Source organism: Narcine bancroftii, chromosome 9 (genome assembly GCF_036971445.1).
Source record: "Narcine bancroftii isolate sNarBan1 chromosome 9, sNarBan1.hap1, whole genome shotgun sequence".
Classification (NCBI taxonomy): domain Eukaryota; kingdom Metazoa; phylum Chordata; class Chondrichthyes; order Torpediniformes; family Narcinidae; genus Narcine; species Narcine bancroftii.
In genome coordinates, this window is record NC_091477.1 from 68,354,301 (window position 1) to 68,374,588 (window position 20,288).

A 20,288-nucleotide genomic window follows, 5' to 3' on the forward strand; every position below is an offset into this window, starting at 1 on the left:
CATCCAAATCGTACGGAGGTTGTAGGTTAATTGGTGTATTTTGGGGGCACAAGCTCGTGGGCTGTTACCCTGCTGTTCATCTAAATTTAAATTTTATTTTAAAAATAAGCTTTCAACTCAATTTTTCCTCAATGTGGGACGACTTATTGAATCTTGTTTGAATTTTCTCAATCTTTGCCTTACCCACTGCCTCCTTGAACAGCTCCTTTGCCCCTCTCTGTTCTTGCCCCTCGGTTTTGACCCTTCCGAGACCCCACCAGCCACAGGGACATCCAACACACCTCCCAATGTCACGTCAAAGTGAGGCATTGAAGCCTTGAGTGAAAAATGAGAGGAATTCTCTGTAGTTAAACGTCGATTTGGATAAGAGTAATAAAGCAGCTAGATCAAAGGACTGTAAAATATGTCAAGATTTTTGAGTGAAGTTACCCACAGCTGCGACACAAACTAAAATACTGGCAATCTTGGTTTGACTGATTTGGGTGGATGGGGCAGCATTGTGAATAGAGTCAGAAGACCGAAGTCTGCTGTGGGGGTGGTGGGGGTAATGGGGAGAGTTTGGATTTGACACAGCCATTTGAAAGAGATCTCCTTTGAATTCTGTTCCCTGAAAGGTTGCAAAAATAGTCCAAATGGACGGGCACCTGAAGCCCTCTCCTCACCCAACCCCATGACTGCTTGTCAGAGATCACAGGGGCAGTATGTTTGTACAAGATGTTGGTGAGGCCACATTGAGAGATTTGTGGCCAGCTTTGGTTGCCAGCTATGGGATGGATGTCTGAGTTGCAAAGGGTGGAGAAAGTGTTAATTTAGAAATACAGGTCTTTCCTGCCCACGAGTCCACGCTGCCCAATCACACTCATGTGACCAATTAACCTACTAACCCCATATGTAACTTGGGAGGAAACTGGAACACTTGGAGGAAACCCAGGAAAGAACGTGCAAACCTCACACACAACGTCGGGTTCAGACCCGGGTGGCTGGGGCTGTAAGAGCGATACATTAACTGGTATGCTAATCTTGTCTGCCCACCTGGGTGAGAAAATCCATTGTCTGGGGAAGGTCACCTCACTGCTTGTGAGACCTTGCTCTGTATGATGCAGCCGAACACCTGATGGCACACCAAAAATACTTTGGGTGAAAGGGAGGGATGGGGCTCGCAATGTCTTGAGGTCCTGGGACAGTGCACCTTCTTCCTCTCGCGTGTGTACAGTAAAATTCCCAACAATGCGCCATGCGAGGATTCAGAAATCTCGACGGTTCAATATGTGGCTGTCTCACCAGTTAACATTTTCCGCACTCACTTCCCACCACCCCCCCTTCACACTCATGACTCCTTTCATTAGTTCACTGGAAATTTTTATAGTAATACTGTGTGACATCTGAACAAAAGTACATTAAGGGTGTGTAGCAGTATGGAAGAAATTACATCCAATAGTCTGGATAATCTGCTGCTCTGTTGCCATTGAAGCCCCGAGCATGCTAGGCACTGGGAGTTTTACTGTATGCTCTTTAGAAGGATTGTATGTTGACATTGATGGGGCTGGTGTAATAGTTGTGACTGTCAATGAGTCAATCGCTCAGCACCAGGTTAATGAGAATCTTTATCAAGGCGAGCTACACTCCCCATTCTGTTTGCCAAGTTCACTGAGTCACGATAAAGATTCGATTGGTGCTGTCAGCAAAGCTCAATGTTCAAAGTTATCTTTAAACAAAAATAAATTAGCAGTAATGTGGAAAGAAAGACTTGGTTATGGTAATAATAAGACTTTTCAGCACTTTTAAAAATAGAAATGTCGCTCCCCTGATTGGATATCGTGCTCACCTCTGTGAGTTCATGTCCCTTTCCTCTGATGCCCTCACCGATCACGGGAAATGCTGGGGCAAACGACAGGGGAGCAAGACTGTCACAGCTGCAACTGGGGACTGATGGCCTGCATCTGAATTGTATCACGTTCAGACAGGCGGGCTGTGCACAGAGAATGTGTAATTTGTCTGAGGAAGGCAGGATGGAAAAGGAACCCAGTAATTGTTGTCCAAAAGAAAACGTTCCCTTATCTCTCCTTCCCAGTCCCACCTCTATCTTTGGCCATTTAACATTTCATATTGCCTCAAGTCCTGGCAATGTACTATTTGTGGAAAACACTTTAAAAGAAAAGCCTTGCACCTGCAGAACACATTTCATCTCCTCCTGCCGTGTTCATCCTTGACGAGTGGCCCCAGCCTGAACATTAGATACCTTGATGCTCCAGCACGTTTGTGTATTAAAGTGGAATCATGGCGTCAGTGAACATGGCAATCTGCTCCCCGCCAGCTCCAGCGTAGCAACAATCAACTCATTACCAATCAAAGTTCCAGTGTTTCTTTGAAAGAGTGCCGATCCAGTACTAGGCTTGATTAACATCTTGGAGTGTGTATTCGTGTCTTTATAGTTGGTCTTGTATTTACTAACTGGATTACTCCCCACTGAATAGGGCTGATATAGAGAATGGGCTCATGCTGGGTTCAACCAGTAAAAAAATCTGATGATCCAGCACTCTGATTTTTGCAGACCTTTGGATATAACAGTACCCAAATCGCTATTATTTCACTTATTTTGAGATGTACAATCTTCCCACGAATGGAAAGGGAATGAGAATTATCCAACCATTCTTGCTCTGGTCACAAACCCACCCACTTTCCAGAATGCTGAACCCCAATCCATCCTCCTGACCAACAGCTCTGCACGCTGTCATTCTCAACCCACCAAATCACTCTCCGGACTGGTAGACCACCCCGGATTTCTAGGCAGTTGGACATCAGATCATCAGAGCTTTGCTGTACCTTTTGATATGTAATTTTGGTGGACGCGACAGTCCCCTGGTGGAACAAGGCCACAACATGCCAAGTTTGGAGGCCACCATGGGTAATATTGTACTGGTATGGATGCCCTACCCATAACCATTGTCTCCAATGAGATTCAAAGGATGTTGTAAACGGGGAGAGAATTTCCTGCACTGGGCCAGGCTCTTGCAGCAACCCTTCTTACTTACTCTGAAGTTCACAGAGTCATGAAGTGAAGACAATACAAGAAGACGTTAGATAAGTGATTCCCATTAGAATTGAGGAGATTTCTGAGAAGATCTGATGGAGTGTGTTTTCAAGATTCAATTTAGTCATTGTAATAAAACAGTATCATTTACATGAATTGCATTTGCCTGCTGTAAGGCCGACAGATTCACGATCGGCAGAAATTGCCTGGAGTGCCTCTTACAGCCAGAGGAACAGAAGCAAAAGAGAGTGTCCCCCTCCACCCCCGTGTCACCGTATCCATGGATTTGCCTCCAATGCTCCCGCAACCTCCAGTCCAGTCCAAACCATCGACAACCCGAGCTGCAGATCCGAGCCTCCGTCAGGGTAATGAACCCTTCAGCGCCCTCGGCACTCCTTTGCACCCCAGTTCCAATACTCCAGCAGTCTGCAGCCCGGCAAGAGCCCCCTGATAGCAGCCCCCAGCCTCTGTATGTTCCTCAGCTCGAGTCGCCAGCATCTCGCCGCATGTGTGGGACTTTCAGCTGCAGAGTCCCCTTCACTGGTCGCCGTCCCGTGGGTTGTCTCCTCTGCATCTCCTTCTCAGATGGGGGTGGGGGTGGGGATGGTCTCCCTGTTTTCTGGTGCCCCCCTCCAGTCCTTCGCTCCCCTGGAGTCTGCAACCCCTCGTGGCTGCTGTCGATCACAGGTGCCACCATCTTGGGCGAATTTGAGATTTTAAATAAAACTACCGTCGCCTCCTTTAATGGGTCATTCACAGCTTGTGCGAAGCTGACAGCAGTTGACTGGGTGGTTGGACCCTACGGGAGCACCATATCTCCGCTCCTCATTCTCCGTGGACTAGTGGCAACGCTGCCATTACAGTTACTCTGGCAGGTGCCATCATAGATTTAAACTTCTCTTTGGAAGTTCTCTTGATCAGCCCTGTGACAAAGTCCAAATAAGCTGTCTTAGTGAAGCCAGTAAATGGATATACATGATGTTAGACATGGAAGAACCCTCCTGTTCTTCTTTCAAAGGAGTGCAGCAAAATATTTTCTATCATTCTGAGAGTGTAGATAGGCCTTGACCTGAGGACTCCATCAGTACTCCAAAGAAGTGTCAACTTGATCAGATTCTTTTCACTTGTTGCTTTAAATCTATAGATTTTCCACTGTTTGCTGGAACAGTGACAGCTTCCTCGTTGTATAAAGCCTCTATAATTTGGACTGCCTTTATTAAACCTTCCGAGAACAATTCATGCTCAAGTTTCCAATAGACCATTTTGCGAACTTTGGAAGATCGATTAGAAGCAGGGAGTTTGTTTCCACTGACAGACAAGACCAGAACTCGGGGATGTAACCTCAAGATTTGGGGGAATAGATTTAAAAGGATAAGGAAGAGCGCCTTCTTCCTGAGAATAGTGGATGTGTAGAATGTGCCCAAGGAAGCAGCAGTCCTTGCCTTCTTAAACGCACCAAGGAGATAATTGTGGTCTTCAGGAGGAAGTCAGGGGAATACAACCCAGTCCTCATCAACGGCTCAGCAGTGGAGAGGATAAAGAACTTCAAATTCCTGGGTGTCAACATCTCTGAGGATCTGTACTGGAGCCTTCATGTTGATGCAATGACAAAGAAGTCTATACTTTGTGAGATGTCTGAGGAGATTCGGTACGTCACCGAAGACTTGTAAACTTCTACAGATGTACCGTGGAGACCATTCGGGCTGGTCGCATCACTGCCTGGTACGGAAGTGCCAACTTTCAGGACAACATTAAACCCCAGAGGGTGGTTAACTCGGCCTGCAACATTACAGGCACTGGTCTTCACTCCATCGAGGACATCTACATGAGGTGGTGCCTTAACAAAAGCAGCCTCTATCATCAAAGACCCTCACCACCCAGGCCATGCCCTCTTTATTCTGCTACCACCAGGGAAAAAAGTGCAGGAGCCTAAAGACACAAGGACAGCTTCTTCCCCACTGCCATCAGATTCCTGAATAATGAATGAACCAAAGACACGGCCTTACTTTTCGTCCACTATTATTAGTATATTTTTTTATATTATTTACGTTGTAAGGTGGTTATAATATGAATGTTTGTTTACTCTATGGTCCTGCTGCAAACACTGAATTTCATGACTTGTTCATGACAATCAAATTCTGATTCTGATATATTTAAGGTACAGAGAGATTTTTAAAGAATTGGAGAAATTAAGGTGAGCAGGTGGGTAATTGGAGCTAAGTCAATGCCAGATCAGCCACAACCTTATTGAACAGTGTAGCAGGCTTCACAGGCCAGATGACCCACACCTGCTACTAATTCCTATGTTCTTGTGTTTTTTGCCTTCAGGAGAGCACCTGCGGATCTGTCCACAAGGTTATACCTGCTGCACCAGCGAAATGGAGGAGAACCTGGCCAAGAGAAGCCGCAGCGAGTTTGAGGGGCTGGTGAGAAATGCCAGCCGGACGGTGCAAGCAATGCTCAAAGCGCAGCACGACAGCTTCGACAGTGAGTTAAGGAATGGGCGCGGTTCCGGAGCAGGGCAGGTGTGGGGAGTGTTAAGCAGGGTTTGGATGCACAGGAGGGTTGTGGATTGAGTTGAGCTGGAGTGGCCTTGAAGATTTGTGGTTACCAGAAGAAGCATGGAGCGCGTGATATCAAAACGCTGGGTTTGCAACCTTCTGTTCGTCATTAGAGATGACCTTGGCTTTGATCCTTTGCCTTCTATCAGCTGCAAGAATGAGTGACCTTGATAATGTGTACATTTACCTAGTTTTATTCTGTATTATTCCTTTCAGCATTAATTTAATTTAATTTAGATATACAGCACGGCAACATGCCCGTTTGAACCTCCACCGAGCCCGTGCTGCCCAATCACACCTACAAGCCCTGATATGCTTTGGTGGGTGGGAGGAAGCCGGAGCCCCCAGGGAAAACCCACATAGACACGGGGAGAAGATGCAAAGTCCTTACAGACAGCGCGGGATTTGAACCCCGGTCCCGATCACTGGCATTGTAACGGCGTTACGCGAACTGCTACGCCAACCATGGCGCCTGATCTCGTAATCTAAAAATTAAACTCCCTGATAGGATCTTTAGTCACTCAAAAGCATCAAATAGATAATTGTTTGGGTGAATTTATTCTGAATAATTAACATTAATTAACACTTAACATAAAAATAGCAATACTGTCTAATGATTCTCAGTGGTTTAAATATCCTGAAGTGATTTACAGGTTGGATTCTAATGGAGGGTTGGATAATTCATTTCATTTACCAATGGACTAAGGTTTATTAATCACTTTTGAAAACATGGCCACTTTGATTAAAAAATGCTAGTGTAGGCGCACTTAATTTCTTAAGCAGGACATGAGAAAATTGGCAAGTTTGGTCACGAGCTAGGGCACTTTCATCTTTTTTTTCCAGTCAGATTGCTAAGGCCTCGGTCTGAGGAACCATGCCAAAGAACGTATCTCTGACCAGGCAGCATTGTTTTGACACTGCATCAGCATTTCCTCCCAAATTATGAGCTCAAGTTGTGAAATGGAGCTTGAGCCCACAAGGTTCTGGCAGGAAAGCTGCCAGTCAGTACAGATAGCCAGTAAGGTTGTAGATAAGTGAGAAATGTTGGTGATTTACATTATAGATGATGGTTTATGTGCCAAATAATGAACATCTGGGAATACGTAACAGACTGGAATCTAATCAGGATACTTAGGTTGTTTAAATTTGGGGAAGGTTGCATTTAGGCTGCAGTTTTCAGGATCTCCAGATGTTCCAGTGCTTTACAGTCAATGATGTACTTTATAAAGTGTTGCCGCTGTTAACCATATAACCATAAAACCGTTTACAGCACGGAAACAGGCCATGTCGACCCTTCAAGTCCGTACCGGTTCACTTGAACAACTCCACTAACTCCTCCACAAACTCCTGAGGAGTAGAGGCTTTCTTCATAATGCCATTGGTATCCCTTGAAATAAATGCCAGCATTGCATTTGCCTTCTTCACACCCCCAAAAAGATTTCTAAAATGTTATAGTAAGAAAATGGGGCTTGCCCCCATTAACAGCTCAGTGATAATAACCAGGTCATTTCTTTTCAAGAGCTTAATGGCAAGATTAATATTGTCCATATTTATGGAGATACCTCCCCTGCCCTTGGAGTGTTTTGTAGTGGGCTCTTTCACAACCAACCTGATTGAATTAGAGTACAATTCCAATTATCTGAAACAGTCGGGGCCGGGCCTATGTCGGATAAACAGTTTTTTTGGAGAACTAGTCATTTTTTAAATACAGACCAGTTGCAACAGCAAATCACTTGTATCAATGTTTAAACAACAACAAACAACAAGGGAAGGCTTTTTAAGCATTAAATAATGTATAGTTCTCACCAAAAGAATTGCTGGCTGTGGCCGATTCCTGACACATCACCACTGCCAATTCCCGAGGAGGCTTCCCGGGCCAGTGGAAGACTCACTGGTGAGTTGGCCGGCTCCAGTCTCCCCAGTCGCCAGAGCTCCCGACCTCAATGCCCGAGTCCCAACTCCGAATCCTCCCCTAGACCTACTATACATGCACACTGTGGAGTCCGGTGTGTGTGTGCAGTAGTAGGCGTGGGGAAGGTTCGGAGTTGGTGTTAGCATCCGGTGAGCCGAGGAGTGAGGGAGGGAATGCCACTGATCTTGAGGTGCCACTCATGCCCAGGAGGTGCCGCTTGTGCCCAGGGCCCTGAGGTCCTGCTCCTACCCGGGAGGCCGAGGTCCCACTCCTGCCCAGGAACCCAAAGTCTCCGCTCCTGCCCAGGAGGCCACTCTCCTTGATGATGCCAGGGGCAAGGGATTCTTCCGATTGCTTGCGGCTGGGTGACAGACAGTGGCACGCAGTTTGAGAGGGATAGTTGGAGAGAAAAGTCAATCTGGGAAGGTAAAGAAGAAATAATTCTCAGGAATGAGTTGTATGTTGAAAGCTGGTCACTGGGTTTCTATGTTAAAAAGTGGAAACTTCTATCCTTTTGTCAATCCGTGGAAATTTGAATTGTACTGTACTGCTAAATGAACACATTTCCGGTTCAGTTGAACTTTGCATCTAATTTTGTGTATCGAGAGATTAGATGTATGTTTCTGTCATAATGTGACTTGATATAAGCAGTGTTATTGGACGCTAGAAATGAAGACACCAAATTTCCCCTCTTCCCTGCAGCACTATTCAGTTGGATCCTTTAGCTCAGCATTGCTCAATGTCTAAAAACTCTGTCGATCACTGCTTCAGTTATACCCAGTGACAGTGCCTTTGCAGCTTCTGTGGGTGGAGGATTCCAAAGATTTGTTGCTGTCTTGGTAGAAAAAAAATTCTTTGCTCTCCGTCTCGAAAGGCTGATGCCTTATATTGGCCTCTGGTTCAAGAAATCCTAACTTGGGGAAATATCATCCTTACTGTCAAGCCCCGTTAGCATGTTTTGAATCACTTGCCTTTCACTTCTCTGAGCCCAGCAGAGATTAGGCCCTGTCTGCTGAATTTCTCCTCATAAGACAGACCTGGCATCCCACTGAACATTCATCTTGCACTCTTTCTATTGCAATGCATCTTTCATCAAGAACAAACCTGGACACAATATTCTAGACACAGTCTTCCCAGGTGTAGTGAAGGAGTTCACTATTGGTGCAATGCTCTAAGGACTGGCTCCTCTCCTGAATCTGCTCCCCCACATACCCCGATATAAACCCTAGACCCCCGCCAAAACCCCAGTTCAGTCCACAGATCATGTGTGCCATTCTTATTGAATAAAAGCTCTCTCTGGTCTTCAGTGCTCTCTGTCGCACTACAATTTTATTCAATAAAGAATGGGATGGAAGCGCTGTTGAAGCCTGCGATGCTCCTCATCGACCCTCTGTCCTGGAGGCCCCGTAAGAGTTTGTGAACTGGGTGGAGTGTTTCCAAAGATATCTGTTGGCCATGCAAGAGGTCTACTCAATGGATGCACTCGAGAGGTCTGCGTTCCTTTCCTGCATTGGACCTAAAGGATTCCCGATCATCAGGGACTAAACGACTTACTCAGCGGCTGTTGAGAAGCTGAAGGCCCGCTACACAAGGCCACAAAACATCGGCCTAGCAAGGCATCAACTCTCGCAATGGAAGCAGTGGCTTGGTGAGTCCATTGAAGACCATGTCCTCATCTTACGAGCACTCACGAGGAACTGCGGGCATGAGGATGGCAGGGCCCGAGAATGGGAGGATGAGCAGACCCGGAATGCTCTGGTCGTTGGAGTGTGGTCCACATTCATTTGGTAGTGGTTGCTGGAGAAAGGCAGCACAGCACAGCACTGCCTGACAACGTACTACTGGCCAAGTTGCTGGAGATGGTCCAATTGGGGGCTGACAATTTGGAAAGCTGCAGCATCCTTCATGAGGGCCTGGGTTCCGGAGCGACACCACACGCTGCATCAACTCTGACAGCAGTGGCCTCTGGCACTAAGGGATGCTTCTTCTGCAGTCGGCAGCAGCACCCAAGATGTCTAGATAAAGACTCCATCTGCTCCGGTTATGGTAGAAGGGGCACTGGGTGAAAGTCTGAAGGGCGAGGGGAAGTGCTGAGAGGTGGCAACGTGTGCGACCCCTGACAGGCCGACTGAGATGAGCCCAAAATCCAAACCCCCAGCCCCCCAGTGCCAGTATTGTACACCATGGCCATCCTGCGGGGCTGTGTGGCGAGACCAGCAGTGCTGGAAAACCTGATGGCCATCTTGCTGCACCACCTGGTCTCCGTCATCATGCCGGCATTCAAATTCCGCTCTATTTACAACAGTGAAAGAAGGAGGATGAGGGCAACCATCTTGCTGCACCTATTTATTTAGTGTCTCATATGCAATCTGTAAATATTCAAGAACATTGTATGTTTTATTTATCTTTACAGGAGGGGAATTCCCTAAGTTCAAACTGAAAGGTGTTGGTGTTCAGAGGGACCCGAGAGTTTATGCATTCCAGTTTTGCTAGGTCTTAACTTTTTCTGTCACTTTAAAAACGTGACCCTGGAGTATTCTGGTCTTCTCCATCCTATTACAGTTTGGAACGGAAGACCCCAAAATTCTGATGCCATTTGTTGTCTCTCCACACCAAATATAGATCCACTCCCTCTGTTCCCAAATCTGAGCACCGATTGCAGACCAATTGCTGCAAAAAGCAGGCACTACAAGTGCAGAGGACTGGGCACTTATCAAGGTTGAGACACAATGACTGCTCAATGGGAACATTATCGAGCACAGTACCAGCCTGTGGAGAGAACAGGTGGTTGTCATAAAAGGGAAAGAACAGTCCAGGCTAGTAATTGACTAGAATCAAACTATTAATTGCTTCACACTCCTGGATACATACCCTCTCCCTCACATTTCGGACATGGTGAACCAAATATACAACCATTGACCTTAAAGCTGCTTACCATGAGTTGCCAATCCATTCTGAGGACTGTCCCTAAGCCACTTTTGAGGCTAATGGGAGACTCTATCAGTTTCAGATGTTTTTGTTCAAGAGAAAGTCAAAGTCAGGGACAACCCTCCCGTCTTGACTTACAGCACCCGGCCTAGTGCTGCTCCGAAAGCACATGAGGAGGAGCAAAACCAACCCCCTGGTTGAGAAGGTGCACCTACTCCAAGCCAACCCCACTTAACACCTACGTGGCATACCCAGATGGCAGGGAGGACACTACCTTGATCAGGGGCCAGGCACACGCCAGAACTGAGAGACCACCACCTCATGGGGACCAGGACTCTGACCTACGCAGGGTTTCTGGAGAATCGCCAAGAGGCTCAGGTGAGCTGTGACAGGAAATGGCTCCAGCCACCCCTCAACCCGAGCCGGATCACCCACAACCCAAGGCCCTGGAATCACAGGAGGGTCAGGAAGCCCACACTGTGGGCCGACACTGTGGCACTCTACCTGTATTTCCAGACCTCCTGACAGGTTGAACTTGTAAATATTGTAAAAAAATTTTGACTATTCAATGCTCTGTTTTCACCTGCAGGCTTCATTAAAAAGGAAGGGGTGAATGTAGTGAACTGGAAATTCACTACTGGTGCAATGCTCTAAGGACTGGCTCCTCCCTGACTCTGCCTCCTGCATTTCGCAATATAAACCCTGGACCCCTGCCAAAACCCCAGTTCAGTCCACAGATCATGTGTGCCATTTTCTTTTAATAAAAGCATGTTGTACTCTCTCTGGTCTTAAGTGCACTCAGTCGCACTACACCAGATCGCTGTATAATAATGACAAATGTAGCGTTTGCCTTCCATATTAACTTCTACTTGTACACAGGAACTCTCGGGTCCCTCTGAACACCAACACCTTTCAGTTTCAGGATTTTTAAAAAATTATTCTGTTTCTTGTCGTAATAATCCGCATTACATTCCATCTGCCATCTCCTTGCCCATTCATGTAATCTATCTATGTCCCCTTGAAGTCTCTCCTTAACCCTCTTCATGCACACTTGTATAATCAGCCAACTTCTCTGATTTTTAATTGGCTCATCCACACTTGCACCGTGAATGTATCGAGCTCCAGCACCGATCAGTGAACCTCCACCTCCATCATGGCCTCCCAAGCTGAAAGTGACCCATGAAGCTCTGTTCTCCTTTTCCATCCATGCCAGTGTAGTACCCTCAGTGCTGAGCACTCAAAGTTCAATTAATAATTTCTTCTGTGTCATCTGACTTTATGGACTAGCACGTCAGCATTCCTCTGGACTGAGACTGGTTTCATATTCTTTGATTTCAGAAGCAAGTCCTTTATTGTTAAGCCACAGCTGATATCTTTAACTGGTCTGAACTTGGCTCATCACCAAGGAAGATCAAATGTGGGAGGGATGGTGGGATGGCTAAGATAGGACATGAAGGAGCTGCACTGGTGATGTGAAGACCACCCATTGTGGAGTGGGGGGGGGGTGCGTGAAGTGACTGTGGTGGAGTATATCGAGTTGTACTCAGTGATAAATGTGTGACTTAAGCTGTGTTACTGAATACAGTGTAAAATATTCGAAGCACATGAACATGGAGGAAAAGGGAGAAGTTGACAGCCTGAACCTGTTGAAACCTTTCCACTAAAAACGAAGGTGGAAGTGAGTTTGGGGGGGGGGGGGGGGGTGGGAGTTTTTAGGTGATATACGTCCCCGCCCTCGGGCGTCTCCATTTGGAATTCGAGGCTGGTCCAAGTTGTGGCATTTCTCTCATCCCAGCATTGCGCTGAGCCTGGAGCCTTTGCTACTGGGTGTGGCACAGGTCCAGGTGGGAAAGCCATGCATCGAGAAAGCCAGCCGGCATTTTTGTCTCCTGAGCGTGCATACGGAGTGAGGTGAATCGCACACCACATGAGATGACTGTGATCAGTCCGATAGCTCCATTTCACAGCTTTCGGCACATCAATATTTAGCAGCTCGCAGGTTGATGTGCCAGAGATTCCTGTCTGTAAACCAATCCCCCTTCTGTCTGTAACCCAGACTGAGGTGGAATTTCATTCTCCAACCACTCTCACAGTAAGTGCTTTGAGCTTGCACTTGCAGTATTGACACTTCCCACACCTCACAGGTATTTGATCTGCTGAGGCAGAATGGCTTCTCTGTATCCCTTCCTGCCCCTAGAAGCTAGTGGTTGTGGTTCTGCTTGTTACTTCCCGTGAAATTCAGACCCCATGATCAAGTGCGTGGGTGGGACTTCCATTACCTACTTTCCTGAAACAAATAACCTTAACAAAACCTCCAGTGAGAAAGTGATTAGTGAATCTGCTGAATGAATGAGTTTATTATCATTTGCATAAGTGCGATGTACACATGAAGCGAAAGTCTTACTTGCTGGAGCTTCCCGGTAACATTACACACCAACACCAATGCCAGTATGAATGATAAGATGCCACGAATAATAAACAATAAATACAAAAGATAAAAATAGGAAATAAATGATAATGTTGGTCGATGAACTTGGCATTTTGCCAAGGTGAATGATGAAAGAATAGGCATCTCTGATTGCGGCCTCTCTTACAGATGGAACCTCCCGATCATTGCAACCGAGGAATTATTTATAAAGTGTGCTTTCTAACATAAAGATGACTATAGAGGTCCAGTTTGTGAAAAATAAGACCCAGAAGTAGGACACATGAGCAATAACGTGGATCTCCCAGTGGTCACCCATTTCAATTCCCCATCCCATTCCCCTGCTGACATGTCTGTCCATGGCCTCATGCACTGCCAGACTGAGACTACTTGCAAATTGGAGGAACAGTACCATATCTTCTGACTGGGCACCCTCCAACCAGATGGCATTAACATTGACTTCACTGGGTTTCATTAAACTGAACCCCACCACCACCCATTTCTCCCCCCCCCCCCACCCCTATTACCTTTCCCCAGCTCTGTCTCTCCCTTTTCCCTGTCTCCTTTCGCACAAACATGATAAATTCTCCCCTTATCATATCCAATTAACACCATTTGTTTGGTCTGGATTCCTCCTCCAGTCGCACTGTCGGAATACTGAGATTTCCTGGTCTTGGCTCATTCTGCTTATCCCTTGAAGAAAGGCTCAGGCCTGAAACGTCAGCAATAAATCTTTGTCATATCCTATGGACGGTGAAAGACCGGCTGAGTTCCTTGAGCATTATGGTGTGTGTTTTACAACAATCACAGCAAATGCAGACTTTTGTGTTTCAACTTGTTTAGAGGATTCAGTTAGGCCACAGATTGCACTCACGTTCCTCTCTTTTTGCTAAGCTGCTGTCCACTTCAAAGGTACATGCCCACCCTTCCTGCACTGATGGAGCTGATACTTGGGGAAGTTTGGCTTTGATTCTGCTGGGGCCAGGACTGAGTGTGTACAGCTGACATTAGCGGATGGAGAAACCTTTTATTTCCCCTTTGTCCATTGTTTAGCTTTCACCTGCTGCATTAAGTCCATGTCCCAGTCTGATACCTTTGTCCTTATTGTGATGGGGACCTTACTTACTTCCAGGGGACCGATGAAGGAGCAGGGTGCTGTCGCGCCCATCTGTCATGGGCTTTAGTTGTTGCAGTCACTAAGCAGTAGATTCGAACAATTTCTCAAAAGACTGGGATGGAAGCATGGAATCTTAACTTTTTAAAAAATTTTTAAATTTTAACTATACAACCCGTGTTGGTTTTCCCAGGTTACCTCCCACCCTCCAAGACCTATGGGGTTGTAGGTTTAATGGGTGTAATTGAGCAGCATGGATTTAAATGGTCGGAATCTGCTTCTACTGTGCTAGAAGGCCCTTCCAGCTCATGATACCCATGTCAGCCAATCACACCCAATTAATCTACTAACCCAGTAGGCTTCTGAAGGATGGGTGGAAACCCAAGCTGTTAATGTGGAGAATGCACAAACTCCTTACAGACGGTGCTGGATTTGAACCCAGGTCGCTTCTGTTGTAATAGCGCCTCGCTAACTGCTATGGTAACCATGCTGCGTGTGGGAACGTGTTTCACGAAGACCGCTGGTAACTCACTGTGAATGGGTAGAGCCAAGGTCTTCAGACTCGTGTTGCCATGTCGTAACTGCCTTATTTACCTTTCCCATCAGTTATCCACTACTTTAATTACTATTGATTCTGCATCCTAAGCCGTTCATTGCAGCACACTCCTGAGTCCAGCTCCGATGGAGAAAAATAGATTCCTCGTGTCACTTGAGAGTCTTTTGCCAATTGCTTTAAATCTGTGCCTTCTGGTTTACTGATCTTTCTGCCACTGAAGGCATTTTCTCCTTATTTACTCTAAGAAAACTATGATTTTTGAACGCCTAATCAAATATTAATCTCCTCTGTTGAAAGGTGATTAATCCCAGCAACCCCAGGCATATAACTGAGATCCCAGTAGATGCTCAGTGAGTTACGGGAAACAGAAATAGGAGATGTTCAATGGGAACGATGCTGAGTTAAGATGCTTCAGCTGATAGAATTTTCACTGTCTCTTGGTTTAAAGTCCCTGTCTATGAATTTGTGTTCTTTAGTTTAACCAACGAATAACGCATCTTCTCAAATGGATCAAAGACAATTTTGCATCTCTCCCTGATGTCTTGGCCTGTATGTACTTGCCCATCAATGAGATCAAAACAATGAAGATAATGAGTTTACTGTCATGTCCTTTGTACAATGTGGAAAGATAATAAAATTCTTACTTGCTGCAGCCAAACGGGTATTTGAAAAGAAATATAATAATAGAAAAGTAATTGAATTATATTAAAAGGCAATAAGTGAATAAAATAAATAATAAATCCAAGATCTAAAAATGTGACTTGCATTAGGGCAAGTCCTTTTGTGGTGTCAGAACCAAGACGGGGTTCAGGATTCTGATCACTGTTGGAAAGAAACTGTTCTGGAACCTTGAGGTGCTAGTCTTGAGGCTTTCTGTACCTTCTGTCCAAAGGTAGCAGCGAGAAGAGTTTGTCCACAGGCTGATGGGGGAGGGGGGTAGAGGGTGGGGTGGTTCTTTATGATGTTGGCTGTCTTCTTGAGGCAATGCCTCGCAGAGTCGTCTGCGATGGATGGGAGGTCAGAGTCTGTGACGGACCTGGCTTATGTTTGTTACCTTCTGCCCTTCTGCAGTCTTCTGTGCTCCTGGGAGTTTGAATTCCCAAACCAGGCTGTGATGCAACCAGTCAGTACACTTTCCACATTGCAGCTGTAGATGTTTGATAGACTATTCAAATCTCCTCAGACCCCTTGGAAGCCTAATTCACGGCCTCGATGTGCTGGCTCCAAGAGAGGTCCTTTGCTATACGTACTTTTTTAAAAAACTTCATTTATTCGTTCAAAGTACAGATAATAAGTAACATATATAACAATAAACCATAAACATGAACGAAATATTTTATATATATAAAAAAGAAAATAAAGAAAGAAGAAGAAAAAAAAAGAACTCTCCTAAAGAGAGCCATAAAGAGAAGGAAAAAAAAATTAAGGAAAAATTAAATATACATATTAAGATCTAATCAATGCAAATCAAAATGTAAATATTCTGAATATAACAACTACTTGTTAATAAAGAAATTATAGTTATCACGCGAAACATACGTAATTTTTTTCATTATTATACAATATTTAATCTCATTATGCCATCTATTAATATCAATCATATTCGTATCTTTCCACGTACTAGCAATACATTTTTCACTACAGATAAAGCTAAATATACAAAAGCACGTTGAAACTTATCTAATCCCAAACCTTTCAGAGGTTGCAAACTACCCAATAAAAATACTGTTGGATCTAAAGGTATTTTAATCTTATACAGGTATTCCAGAAACAATTGAACTTTCTTCCAAAAAGATTGTATATGTATACATGACCGCATGAAAAAAGTTCCAACAGAATTACCACATCTAAAACACAAATCTGATTCATGAAAATCATACTTTTTTAATTTTTAAGGTGTTAAGTATAATTGATATAAAAAATTATAATTAATCATTGCATAACGTGCATTTATCAATCTAGTTACACTATCAAAACAAATATCTAACCAATCATCCTCGGAAAAAATAAAACCGATATCCACTTCCCATTTACCTTTGGATTTATCTCAACCCTTTTTATCCATACCATCCTGTAATATTTGATACATAAATATAACCCTTCTCTGGTACCTTCATAAGAAAAGTCTCAAATTTAGTCATTTCAGGTAAAATCATATCTTTACCAAACACATGTTTCACCAAAGATCGAATTTGATAATAAAGAAACAAAGAGTTCTTATCAATACCATAACTATCTCTCATCTGGTCAAAAGATAAAAATTTTCCTTCTTTAAAACAATCTCCCAAATTTTCCACACCTTTAAATCTCCAATGTAATAAACTTCGATTATGAATTGAGAAAGAAATAAGTTGATTATTATACAACGGAGTCAAGGCCGATAATTCACCCCTAGAACCTATCATTTTCTTTTTCTTTGTCCATTAAATGTTTTAATATAGGCACATTATGTTGCTGTAACAAATTTACATTCCATCTAAACAAAAATAGATGTATTTCAAATTCAGAGATATTTGCCATCTCAATTTTAGCCCAACTCGGGGGCCGTTCCAAATCCATCAATGAACTAATAAATTTAAATTGGGCTGCTTCATAATAATTTTGAAAATGTGGTAAACGTAGTCCCCCTAATTCATATTTCCAAGTTAATTTATTCAAAGCTACTCTTGAAAATTTAGCTCTCCATAAAAACTCCCTAACCATTTTATTCAAATCTCGAAAAAAAAAATTATCAAGTAAATACGGAATAGATTGAAATAAATATTGCATACGTGGAAAAGTATTCATCTTGATTGTATTTATTCTACCCAATAAATTAATAGGCAAATCTTTCCATTTAATCAAATCAGTTTTAATTTTTTTAATTAATGGAACATAATTTAATTTATATAAAGATTGATAATTAACATCCAAAATTATACCCAAATACCTAATTTAATCCGTCCATTTCAAATTAAGAATATTCTTATAAGATGAATAATCTCCTTCACTCACCGGTAATATTTTGCTTTTTTCTCAATTAACTTTATACCCAGAAAGACATCCATATTGCATCAAACACTCCTTCAAATGTAAAAGTGATTGAGCTGGATTTGTTAGATACACCAATACATCATCGGCAAATAAATTAATTTTATATTCCTCATCTAAAACTTTCATACCTTGTATCTGTGTATTTTGTCTTATCAACTGTGCCAAAGGTACGATCACTAACGCAAACAAAGCTGGTGATAAAGGACAACCTTGACGAGTAGATCGGGTCAATTTAAACGGTTCTGAAATCAAACCTTTCATCAGTACTCGAGCTACCGGTTTACTATATAAAGCCTTAATCCAACCAATAAAAAGAGGACCAAACTTTGAATTTCTCCAAAAACAGAAAATTCCACTCAACTCTATCAAACGCTTTTTCGGCATCTAAAGATATCACCATCGGATGGTCTGAAGATTGTCAAAATCTATTAATCAAACTAATCACAAGTAAAATATTATCTGAGGCATATCTATTCTTTATAAAACCTGTCTGATCCATATGAATCAGCTTAGGTAAAAATTTAGCCAATCTATTCACTAAAATTTTAGCTATAATTTTATAATCTACATTTATCAACAAAATCGGTCTATATGAAGATACTTTCAAAGGATCTCTATCTTTTTTAGGAATTACTGTAATTAAAGCACTAGAACAAGACTCAGGCAATTCATAATGTTCTCCAACCTGACGTAATACATCTCCAAACACTGTGGAAAAGTCATCATAAAAAAATTTATAAAATTCGACCGAAAATCCATCATTACCAGGCGATTTACCGTTCGGCATTTCCATCATAGCCATTTTAGTTTCCGAGTCAGTAAATGGTGCTTCCAACTCCTGTATATCTACATCCTCTAATGTCGGTAAATTCAACTGTGATTAAAAAAAGATCAATCGATCCATTTTCTTGTTTTCCATCAGATGTATATAACTTTTTATAAAATGAACAAAATTCATCATTAATCTCACGAGGTTTATACGTGATAAACGAATTCCATCTGACAGCATTAATAGTCCTCGAAACCTGTTCTTTCTTTAATTGCCATGCCAATACCTTATGTGCTTTCTCTCCCCATTCATAATATCGTTGTTTAGTCCTATTAATCATACGTTCAAATTGATAAGATTGTTGAGTGTTATATTCCAGTTTCAACCTAGACAATTCTATTTTCTGATCTGTAGTATCTTTCTGAAATTCCTTTTCTAACTCACTAATCCGTTTCTTTAATTCAAGACTCTGATTTAATTGATTCTTTTTTATTTTAGAAGTATAACTAATTATTTGTCCTCTCAAATAAGCTTTCATAGCGTCCCATAATATAAACTTACTTTGAACAGAGTTAAAATTTTCTTTCAAAACAAAATTAATTTGTTTTTTCAAAAAATCAATAAATTCTGTATTTTTTAATAACATTATATTAAACTTCCAACGATAGGCCACCTAAATTTTCTCAGAGGTTGCATATGTAAAGTATAACAGAGAATGATCTGAGATCACCCTACTTTTATATTCCGCTTGTTGTATTTTCCCCTGTAAATGTGCCGATACTAAAAAAAAGTCAATCCTTGAAAACGATTCATGTCTAGTTGAATAAAAAGAGAAATCCTTCTCTGTCGGATTAAGACGTCTCCAAATATCCACTAAATTAAGATCTTTCATCAACACCTGAACTTGAACTGCCATTTTAGATTTCTGAACTTTCTTCGGAGATTTATTTAATAAAGGTTCCAAAACACAATTAAAATCACCACCAACTAAAACATTATCATTAGCCTGACCCAGATATAAAAAGGCATCAGAAATAAACATTTCATCATCTACATTTGGGGCATAAATATTAAGTAAAGTCCAAAATTCACTAAAAATCTTACTATTCAATTTAAGAATACATCCTGCCTTTTCCTCCATTGATTGTAATTCAAAAGATAAATTTTTATGTATCAAAATTGCTACACCTTTAACCCTGGAATTAAATGAAGAAGAATATACATGCCCAACCCAATCCCTCTTCAATTTCATACTTTCTTTGACATTCAAATATGTTTCTTGTAAAAAAGCATCAATTTTCATTTTCTTAATATACGCCAAAATACACTTACGCTTTATCGGACTGTTTAAACCCCGAACATTAAAAGTAACAAACCTCAACTTTGACATATCTACTGATGTTACTAAGAACTAATAATATTGTTATATAAAAACTCAAATCAATGTAAATAGGCCCTCCAATAGGAGAAAAAAACCCCACAAATTAAAGGCTAAATAAAATGAAAATAAAAAAATTAAAAAAAATAATATAAAAAAAATTTAATCACAAAAAAAGAGAACCCCCCCCCAAAAAAAAACTACCAAAAGGTAGTAACCCCTCAACAAAACTTGGGTGTGGATCACCCACCAGTGGCTGATGACTAATAGAACTTCGACCCAGCTAAACAAAGAATAACATCAAAATATCATAATGACATATAAAATAAAATAAGAATAAGTAAGTTCTTCTGTTCATCCAAGAGATTCCATACTCGGAGACCCCATTTCCAGAGAAGTTGGTCTCTTTCCATTCCCATTTCTCCCATTTCTACCATTTCTTCCATTTCCAAAACAACCAGATTTTTCTTTAGGAGACAATGGTGGACTACATCTTTGTCCTCTTGCATCCGGCAATGAATCAACAAAAATCATTGCTTCACGATCATTGTCAAAAAACCGAGATTTAAATTCTCCATAGA

At 42.5% G+C, this 20,288-nt stretch overlaps 1 protein-coding gene across 1 annotated transcript in view; it reads left to right on the forward strand.

Annotated features, from left to right (window-relative positions):
* Positions 1-20,288, forward strand: part of LOC138742232 (glypican-1-like) — a 191,994-nt gene that overhangs the window by 59,927 nt on the left and 111,779 nt on the right. Inside the window, exon 2 of the mRNA XM_069896344.1 lies at positions 5,360-5,518. Coding sequence (XP_069752445.1) covers positions 5,360-5,518 — 159 coding nt within the window. The remainder of the gene's footprint in view (positions 1-5,359; positions 5,519-20,288) is intronic.